Source organism: Mustelus asterias, chromosome 9 (genome assembly GCF_964213995.1).
Source record: "Mustelus asterias chromosome 9, sMusAst1.hap1.1, whole genome shotgun sequence".
Lineage (NCBI taxonomy): Eukaryota > Metazoa > Chordata > Chondrichthyes > Carcharhiniformes > Triakidae > Mustelus > Mustelus asterias.
The window spans coordinates 93,426,942-93,437,600 of NC_135809.1; the positions used below are offsets into that span (position 1 = coordinate 93,426,942).

The following is a 10,659-nucleotide window of genomic DNA, read 5'->3' on the forward strand; positions in this document are numbered from 1 at the left end:
GCTAGTTTGGTTTAGCACCCTTGCCTGCCTCCTCCAGGAATCAACAATTCTGTCCTATGTGCTTGAGAAACAAAGGACATAATACAGGCAAATATATTACATCAGTAACTTCACTTTCACACTGAGCAGGGGACACAAGTTAAAAACATGAGTGGATTATGGAAATCTTCACATTTATAACATGATGCATATATGTGTAATTTCTGTATTTGTATACTATTTGTAAATACATTCAACTAAATATTATTAGTTTTCTCTAATCTTCATCTCTTTTACCCACAACTGGCATCATTCTAGCCCCTAGGCCAACTTCTGCTTATATTTTTCTTCAATGTGCGTGTCCATTTTATGATGTCTCCTGTTCCTTTGTCTCAATTGTCACTCCTGATTCTAATCTTGGACTATTAAAATTGATGGAATAATTAGGATCCAACATCTTCACACTTGGCAAAGTTCAAGTGCCCAGAATGCTCTATTACCACTGTTCAATTGTGCTCCAAGGACAATGGAAACTTTAATTGGTTGTTATAATGCTTCCACAGATGATTTGCTTGACCTAACAGTCACAACTAACATGCTTCATGGTCTTACCCTATTGTGAGCTACAAGTCATTTTTAAATTCTATAATTTGACTCCATGAATGGTGCTGATATTCATGATGCCGGAATCAACATTTTCCTTTTTGGGTAGCAACTAGATTGATGTCATGCATTTTACAACTAGTAATGCCTGGCTGAATCTCAGTTTAACTTTAGCAGTAGCTACTGTCTGTCTGAGTCTGGTGGAAAGTGCAGAGACTTTCAGTAGATGACTTTTTAAAATAATACTTCCTTTCCAAGGAAGTACTTTGAACAAACTCATGAAAATTTTAATACATTTATGTTAATAATTAATATAAGAAGAGTTCCTTTGCTTGTTTTTTGACTAAGTGACAGCAGTGAAGACTAAATTCTATCAGACATGGTAGTTGTTTATTCTGGCTCAGAGAGTGCTGGAAACTTGACCTTTTCCTTTCATGTCCAGCTTTACAAATAGAAGAATGTGAAGTGTCTTGAAGATGTGTTCTCAGTTAGGTATACTTGATCATTTTAAATATGAGCTTTTCCACTTTCAGGAATTTGACCTTGTAATCACTCTTGTGACAGTCCTCTAAAAGTCAATGTATCCATTCATATTGCTGTTATTGTTACTTCAACTAATTTAATAAGGTCGGTTACACATTGTCATTAAATCTGTCCAAATACAGGAAGATCTAGAATTTGATTATATGCACTATCTCTTGCCTGTCTAGTAAGATGCCTGAATATCATCGTGGCAATCCTCTCATTACAGAAAGTAATCATATTAAATATTGGGAGGGGGGTTTAATCTTACTCAATATTTTTATTATATATATATTATCATAGGTTCATAAGATATAGTAGAATTAGGCCATTCGGCCCATTGAGTCTGCCCCGCCGTTCGATCATAGCTGATATGCTCCTCATCCCCATTTTCCTGCCTTCTCCCCATAACCTTTCAACCCTTTACCAATTAAAAATCTGTCTAACTCCTCCTTAAATTTACTCACTGTCCTGGCATCCACTGCATTTTGGGATAGCGAATTCCACAGTTTCTCCTCAACTCTGTTTTAAATTTGCTACCTCTTATCTGAAGACTATGACCTCTTGTCCTAGAATGCCACACCAGTGGTGGGTAATTTATAACTTTCAAAAAAACTAGACAAAAACTTTAAAATAATCAAAGCCATGGCTGGCTATAATTCAAATAAAATGAACTTTCTAGCATTCACAGAATCAGACATCCTGTTATTCCTTAAGACACACTGATATCCCTATCAGCTGCAGAAGACCAACTTCCAAGGGAACTATACAAAGATCATTTACATTTCTTCAGCCAGGTCTGGACAACAGACTGCCAGTCTGCTAGGACAAAGGCCCTTGAACCTCTTTTGAAATTCTTAATGGTTGAAACATTCACAATCTCAAGAATCCAGACAAAGGAATATGCATCCTGTCTCAAAGCCAAAGTGGAGAGGTGGAAGTCACCTGTAATATTGCCTTGTGAAGCTTCAAAGCTGAATCAGCCATCGTCCATAAATGAAGCAACAGCTCAGAGAAAGGGATCTCTAGGTTAGAAATTTGGTGAGATGGGTCCGAAACTGGGTTATTAATAGGACACAAAGGGTGGTGGCAGAAGGCTGTTTGAGTGACTGGAGGCTGCTGTCCAGTGGTGTACCACCAGGTTCAGTTCTGGGACCCATATTGTTTGTTATGTACATAAATGATATAGATGATAATGTGGAGGGAATTTAAGCAAGTTTGCAGATGACACCAAGATTGGCAGGGTGGTTAATAGTGAAGAAGAAGGTAGTAGGTTACAGGAAGATATAGATGGGTTGGTCAGATGGGCAAAGAAGTGGCAGATGGTATTTCTGATAAGTGTGAGGTGATGCACTTTGGAAGAAGTAACAAGACAAGCGAGTATTTAATGAATGGCAGGGCACTAGGCAGCTCAGAGGAACAGATGGATCTTGAGATATTTATTCACAGATCCCCGAAGGTGGCAGAGCAGGTGAATAAGGCTGAGGGGGACATGATTTAGGTGTATAGGATTATAAGGGGTCTGGACAGGGTGAATAGGAAGTTACTGTTCCCCTTGATTGAGGGGTCAATCATGAGGGGGCGTAGTTTTAGGGTGAGGGGCAGGAGATTCAGACGGGATTTGAGAAAAGAAAATGAATCTGGAATGCACCGCCTGGTGCACAGTGGCACAGTGGTTAGCACTGCTACCTCAGTACCAGGGACCCGGGATCGATTCCTGGCTTGTGTCATTGTCTGTGCGGAGTCTGCACGTTTTCCCATGTCTGCTTGGGTTTCCTCTGGGTGGTCCGGTTTCCTCCCACAGTCCAAAGACATGCTGGTTAGATGCATTGGCCATGCTAAATGTTCCCTCAGTGTATCCGAACAAGCAATCGCATGTGGCGACTAGGGGATTTTCACAGTAACTTCATTGCAGTGTTAATGTAAGCCTATTTGTGACACTAATAAATAAACTTTAAACTGGGAAGGTAGTGGAGGCCAGAAACCTTACAAGCTTTAAAAAGTATTTGGATGAGCACTTGAAATACCACAACATCTAGGGATATGGGACAAGTGCTGGAAAATGGGATTAGCGTGCCTTTAGTGGTGGTTGTTGTTGGTGCAGACTCGATGGGCCGAAGGGTCTTCTCTGTGCTGTATGACTCACTATGACTTTATGGGTCTGAAACTCCCTGTGGGAAATGGGTCAAAGATAGAGACGTTACGGCTTTGAGGTGTTATATTCTTTCATGCTGATTACTTACAGTGCCAATTACCCTATCCCTAAAGAACGTCACCCATGTCCTCTTGGTGCCATCGAGGTGTGCATGGATGCAGCTGTGCCACCCTGTTCAGCCCACTGCCCACGAGATGCACTGGTGTCAGGAAGGGGGACTGAGAAGTCTGGAGACTGCTGGAGTCTCCTAGGTGGGAGGCCCTGGGATGGCTCCCATGGCTTCCTCCTCCCTTGGGGTGCCTGTAGGCTCCTGGGACACTCCATGGGATGGAAGGGCAACTGGAGTGAGCTCCAGAAGCCTCTGTGTCACCTGGCATTGCCAGTCCTGGAGGCCCAACATTGTCTGCACCATGACGTGCGAGCCCTTAATGATAGCCCTTTCCATTGCCTGCTGCGTCTTGAGCATGCTACCGAGGCCATCAGCCATGGTCTGCAGTAACTTGTCCATGCGTTGGTTGCTGCCATCCATGGCTACCATTTCCTGCCCCAGGTTTTCCACTGTGGTCGCCATCCTTGAAGTGTTGGCCTGGATGCCATCTCCTGTGCCTGAAGGCTGTGGGCCACCTCTAAGTGGCCTTGAAGTTGCTGGAATGTTGTTGACACCCCCACCTGCAGTCCCCAGCTCTGCCTCTGCATCTCCAGCAGCTTTGTGAGAACTGTTTCTCGCAGCTTGACATATAACTAGGGGCTTGCTGTTCAATTTGATTTGATTTATTATTATCACATGTATTAGTATACAGTGAAAAGTATTGTTTCTACCGTGTGATACAGACAAATCATACCAATCATAGAATACATAGGGGAGAAGGAAAGGACAGGGTGCAGAGTGTAGTATTAGTCATAGCTAGGGTGTAGACTAAGATCAACTTAATATAAATTATGTCCATTTCCTGGGATCTAGCAGACCTCCGCCTAGCCGATCCCACAGACGTTTCTGCCTCCACCCGATGTGCATCAGCAGCTGTGCGGTGTTCACTAGAAAGTGACCCTGAAGCCTGTCTGTTAATTCCATCCTCCAAAGTGTGTGTCTCTGTGCTGGTGGATGGTGCGGGTGATGCTTGTGCCGACTGTTGAGGGCTTTCCTCAGAGGCTTCCACCGAGGTGCTGGCAGAGGTCGCTGACTCGTGAAGGCCCGGCCTCATCAGCTGTTGCTCCTGCAAGACAAGACACATATTTCAGTGCAAGGGAGGGACAAGCTGGGCAGCTTGGAACTCACTTGAGCTAGGTCATGTGGATGAAGGTTTTGTGGATCCTCACTTCTATGGTGCATGGCGACCTCACAAGCACTCAGCTCACTTATGCACCTCCCCTGAAAGCTCAATCGTGTGCTCCTCATAGGAGATGCAACACGGGAAATCCCCTGCCTGTCTTCTCACACTCCCTTCTATTATGGGCTATCTTTTCCTGCAGGGACAAAATGGGCAGATTAAATGCCTGATAGCTGGCGGGCCAGGAGAGTCGGTTGGGGGGGTTGGGTGGGGAGGGAAGGGACAGGTGGCATATCTCGGCACCATGCCTCGACAGGGTGGGGGTTGTGATCAAGAGTGCCAGAGGGATTTGAGGAAGATGCTGGGGGCTTGGGTGCTGGAAGGCTGCAGGGTGTCAGGTTGATGTGGACATTCCTGATGTGACAGATGGGACTGATGCCAGGATGTGACAGATGGGCACTTACCCTTGCAGCTCGAATGAAGTTGTTAATTTTCTTGTGGCATTGGGCGCCAGTCCTCAGTGTCAGGCCGCGGGCACTAACTGCCAGAGCCACTGCACCCCCGGCCGCATCTTCCTTCCTGCTCCTGGGCCGCCTACCATCTTGGGAGTAAAGGCCCGGCTCTACTCCACTGCGTCCAGAAGCCTTTCAAAATCTGCCGCCGTGAAGCATGGGGTTGCTCTCTGCACTGCCATCCTTCTGGTGTGACTGGCTGTGAGTACAGGGGGAGTGTTAACAGTGCATTGCTGCGAGCCCATTCGGGTGAATCACACCCCTGGGGACTTCATCCCATGTGTTTCACGTGGGGGTTCTTTCATTGCACTAAGTGTGCGATGATTGTGGTCCGGACCACACTGGTAGGGACCAATTTTTCTCCTCTTCTCTGTCTTAAATGGGAGACCCCTTATTTTTAAACTGAGTTCCCCAGTTCTAGTTTCACCCACCAGCGGAAACATCCTGTTAACATGTTTCACCCACCAGCGGAAACATCCTGTTAACATGTACCCTGTCGATCCCTTTTGGACCTTGTGTTTCAATAAGATCACCTCTCATTCTTCTAAACTCCAATGGACACAAGCTCAGAGTGTCTAACCTTTCCTGATAAGATAACAACACCACCACCCCCAATCTGCCCACACCAACACCCACCCTAGATATCAGTCGAGTGAATCTTCTCTGAACCGTCTTTAATGCATTTATATCTTACCTTATGCAAGGAAATCACAAATTTTGGTATTGCAGTATTTGCATGAGCTGCCTACTTTTAGCAGGGGAGAATTAATTGTGCTGTGGATTGTGCCCCAGCATTAATGAGCCTGGTCATGCTTTACAAAGATGGACAAAAACTTTTCAGAGTTTAAAAATCTAGAATTTCGGCTTTCTCAATGGAAATCGATCAGTCCTCTGGGAACCATTTTTACACAATAAGATCTTGAGATGCCAATACTTATACCATGTATTGGGGGAGCAAATGTGGTGGAACGGCTAGGTTTCCTTTGGATGATGCCATCTCACCCTGTCTGTCTCTTGCTCTGATGTTTGCCGAGGGGTGGGTGTGATTTCTGGCAGAATTTGTCAACTGGCAAAATTGAAACTGAGACACCAGGAGAAACAGGATCCTGCCCAATTTCCAGCCTGACTGCACAACTGCTGCAGCTCTCCCCTTATCTCCCCCAATCCCAGATTTTAGATCTGTAGTATTTTGCTTCCACACTGCCTTTTGAAATAGTATGTAAACTTTCATTTACTGTAAGAATAATTTCCTACCGGTATCATTCTCATTTGATGTGGAAGACCATGTTCCTGAGTCCAGTTACCCATAGGAGCCAATGGCATGATGGAAGTATTTCCATGGTCTCCTGTGAATGATGACAGAAGGTGAACATAGTGAGAATGAAGCTGTGAATGAGGTCGAGGGAGAGATGGTTGTGAAAAAGGACACAATTCCTGCTCTTCATCCATTATTTCATCTTCCAGACCACCTTCATCTGACTCCTGTGACTCAGTGCAAGCATCATCCAAATGCTGCCCTGGCTGAGAACTGTCTACATCCTCTCTCTTAGTCACAGAATGAAGCACCATTTGTACCCCACTTCCATAATCATGTTGTCCACAATCGATCTCCATTGCTTCCACATCTGTCAGATCTACTGTGTCAGAAGTAAATTGAGTGTCCTGGCTAGACAGCGCATCAAAGGGCTGAGAATTTTGACTGCTGCCGAGTAATACCAAATCTGGCAACTGTATTTCCTCATGGATACGTTCTGTGCCTTCTGCTTCACTGGTAGTCATTCCTAATGTCCTCCTACAGTTGATGGGATCTCGATGGCTTCAGTTTTCTTCAGTATTTCTATTCTGTCGTAAAGTGGAAGCTAAATTCGCTTTATGGACTTGATACTGCCAATGAAGAGAATGCAATATGAATTAGTATATAATTTCAAACGAAACGTTTAAATTCTAAAAAGTGCTGTTTTCATTATTTTTTGAAGAGTACGGGACTCTTGTTCTTTGTTGCAGACCACATACGAACAACAATTGTGGGTAAATACCCACAATTGTGCTGTGTACCCACCCAAAGGTAAGTAACACGGCAAAAACTTGGTCTTCGCTAGGGATCATTAGGTATACACGTATTCATAAGTAATTTTAAAAAAAAGTCATACCAGAGGAATCTAGTGGTTCGATCTTAGGGAGAAATGCACTCAGAAAATACAAGGGTAATCCTTTGGTGAAAAAATAGTCATACAACTGACAGCCTGGTATATTCCTGCCAATGACCTTTTCCTTGGGCTAAACGCCTTCAACTTGGATATCTCTTAAGCTATTAACTCCGATGTTTCTATTTCCCGATGAATGTGGCCGGAGGAGGTGGGGATGACAGTTTTGTTTGAGGGAGAGGGAGTTGTTCGGCCTCGGTTTGGGTATTAATTGGGGGAATTTGAAATTGTCACCTTGCCAGCCAAAGAGACTCCTCTCCCTCTGGGCGGAAAATGAAGAGTATCTCCATCAGAGTACCAGCCTCTTCATCACAGTCCGGGGGACACCCCCGGGTCGGATTGCACCCACGGCCCCGGGCTGAAGCAGCAGCCCCTGAAGCGGGAGGTAAAGGCCTCGGTGGCTCTGTCGAGAGCCTTTCAAATGGGAAGGAATATGACCTGACGTTCGGGACTCAGGAGGTAAAGGTAAGGACGAGGTTTGTCTTGCCGATGTACCCCGTGTGCCCCACATTCGGCAAACGTGGGCCGGATCGAAGAGAGTTCGAATACATGGAAAAGTTGTACATGTTTTTGTTTTAAAAAAACCGAATTAAACGTCACCCTGAGGAATAAACAGTTCAGCTCAGAGCAGGTTCACTGATTCCATTGGTAATCTAACCGAATAATTAACCAAAAAGACACCAACCGTGATGAAAATGCACCAATAGCCAGCAGGCCAGAGCTAGTCACTTTCATCATTCGGCCATGATACTGACCAAAAATAACACCATATTTGGCGCTCGCGAACTGCCCCGCCCCCCCTAACCAACGGTGCCCCGCCCCCCCAACCAACGGTGCCCCGCCCCCCCCAACCAACGGTGCCCCGCCCCCAATCCCTTTCCCTCGCCTCCGATCAGTCTCGTTCCACGTCCCCAATCCCTGGTGCCCCGCCCCGGAACCCTCGGGCTCCGCCTCCAGCACCCTCGCGTTCCGCCCCCCCCCCCCCCCCTCCCCCGCAACCTCGTGCCCCGCCCCATCACCCACACGCTCCTCTCAACACCTCGCCCGATTCCCCTCAGGCCCCGCCCCCAGCACGCCTTCACCAACTATCATCCGCAGCGCGAGTTGTTTTCAGTTGGGCGCGTGGGGGCCTCGCGATCTGTGTTCTTTTCCCGGCGGAATGAAGCTTCATTTGCCTCATCCTCCCCCACTGTACAAGATGTAAATCTCCATCAGGACATGTTGAACAATGCAACATTATTTCACGCTATTTCATAGACTCGCGTCACTCTGCCAGGGATAGGATACTGTTTTTATTCCCAGTAAGGAAGTTAATTTGAAGCTTTATGACCTGAGGCTGTGTGTTTACAGGTGCAGCATCATTTGCAGTTAATTATTATAAAGCAGGAGGATATTTCACGAGATTAACTGCAAACTATGAAAACAAGCACTATATGCACTGGCCATGTTGATAGCTATGGTTGAATCACTGGTGAGATGATTAGAAGCACAAAATGGGTGTCGATTGTTAGAACAGTCTTCTCGATGATGAAGGTTATTTGGTCCATCCTGCTCTATGACCTTACAATTGGATGCAGGTAATTATTTCTTACATAATGTCATTGGTGTTTCCTTCATCACCAGTTCTGTAGGGAAGCCCATTCCAAGAATTGATCGCACGTACATGAAGAATTTCCCGACATCAGTCCCAAAATAATCCTTTACTAGTTTGAACCTGTGTCCCAAGTCCTACTGCCACACTTCAATTTGAAATATTCCAGTGTAACCTCATGGCAGTTTACATTTTAAAGCCTACATGAGATCACACCACAGATGTCCCCTTTCAAAGATGAAAAGCCTAAGTCTCTCTATTCTTTCCTCATAACTTAGATTTATGACTTTTAAGAATCAGCCTTACAGTTCTTCAATGTCTCTTGTTTCTCGCAACTAGACTGAATGCAACAAGGTGGACTTGAGCACTGTGCAGTATGCTTTCAAATTCTTTTGACTTATCCCTATTTGGCTGCATGGTTAAATATTCTGTTAGCTTTGTTGATTGCTATCCGAAGTTGGTTTCAAATGTCGAATGCTTGACTCCATTCGCTGTCATTTTTAGTTAATTCAGTAGAATTCATTGAGTACTATAATACCCAAATTTCTTTCCTATCTGCAGAGTTTTACATTTGTCTGCATTTAATTTTATCTGCCATTGCGCATTCTACTCATTTTGTAAATCCCAGCAAGTTCCTTTCATTTCACTGCCCCTGTCTAACTTTGGTCAAATCTGCAGGTGATACAATATGCATTGGGTTTCTGAATCCAAATCTGTAATGTAAACTAAAGATGGTGGGCACAACCTTGGAGCAACTTATTAAGTTTGCCCCATCTTGGAATTACTCTTTTTTAATTTGAGTCAATTGCTCCGTTTGCTTTTCAGCTACACTTTTTTTTTGCTTAAGTTCTTTAAGTTCTTCTGTCTGTTGGCAAAATCCTATGCAGTTTTTGATGTCCAAAGGAGTCAAGGGTTATGGGGACAGGCAGAAAATGAATCAGCCATGATCTTGTTGAATGTTGGAATAGGCTTGAGGGGCCAGATAGCCTATTCCTGTTCCTATTTCTTATTTTTTATGTTAGAATAAAGGGATGCGGAGTTAAATATTACACATATAAAATAGTTTAAAAAAGATATAGGGGCCGATTCTCCCAGCCTGCTGCGCTACTAGAGCCTCTGCTTGAGTGTCCTGGCCTGCTGTGCAGCGGGCCAGGTGACTCAAGTGAAGGCTATGTAGCAGGCTTCCTGCTGGACGCCATGGCCTCCGCACGTCTCTGGCTGCCAGATTTCCGGCGCTGTCAGCTCCGTGTCAGAAATTGCCGCAGAGTTGTATAAATTATTCAAAAATTGCCATTTTAATATCATTAGCGGGCCCGGGACTGAAGTCTCCTGGTCCGCTAGCATCTCCCCACCACCACCACGAGTGTTTCACTCCAGCGGGGTTTACAACAGCTCCTCACTAGCGGGGAGCTGGCAGCTCAATTTCAGGCAGAGTGGCAGCGGACCCCCCCTTCCCCTCCACCAATCTCAGGCAGACTGGCAACAGACACCCCCTTCTCTCTCACTGATCTCAGGCAGAGTGGCAGCGGACTTCTGTCTCACTGATCACAGGCAGACTGGCAGCAGACCCCCCCTTCCCCCTCACTGATCACAGGCAGAGTGGCAGTGGACCCCCCCCCCCCCCCCCCCCCAACCCCAACCCCAACCCTCACCGATCTCGAGCAGAGAGCTGTCGGATCCATCTTCTCTCCCCCACACCAATTTCAAGCAGAGAGCCATCGGACACTAGGCACCTACCTCCTCACTAACTGGAGCACCTGAATCAGACTTTTGTGGAGCATGTCTCTTTCACGCTGATTCTGGATGGGCGAATGCGATCGTAAAG

The 10,659-nt window shown here is 45.7% G+C and overlaps 1 protein-coding gene across 1 annotated transcript in view; it reads right to left on the reverse strand.

Annotated features, from left to right (window-relative positions):
- LOC144499263 (uncharacterized) overlaps positions 1 to 7,997 on the reverse strand; it is a 51,602-nt gene extending 43,605 nt beyond the window's left edge. The window contains exons 1-2 of the mRNA XM_078221378.1: positions 7,929 to 7,997; positions 6,294 to 6,923 (exon numbers count right to left, since the gene is read on the reverse strand). Coding sequence (XP_078077504.1) covers positions 6,294 to 6,818 — 525 coding nt within the window. The 5' untranslated portion in view covers positions 6,819 to 6,923; positions 7,929 to 7,997. The remainder of the gene's footprint in view (positions 1 to 6,293; positions 6,924 to 7,928) is intronic.
- Between the last annotated feature and the right edge of the window lie 2,662 nt (positions 7,998 to 10,659).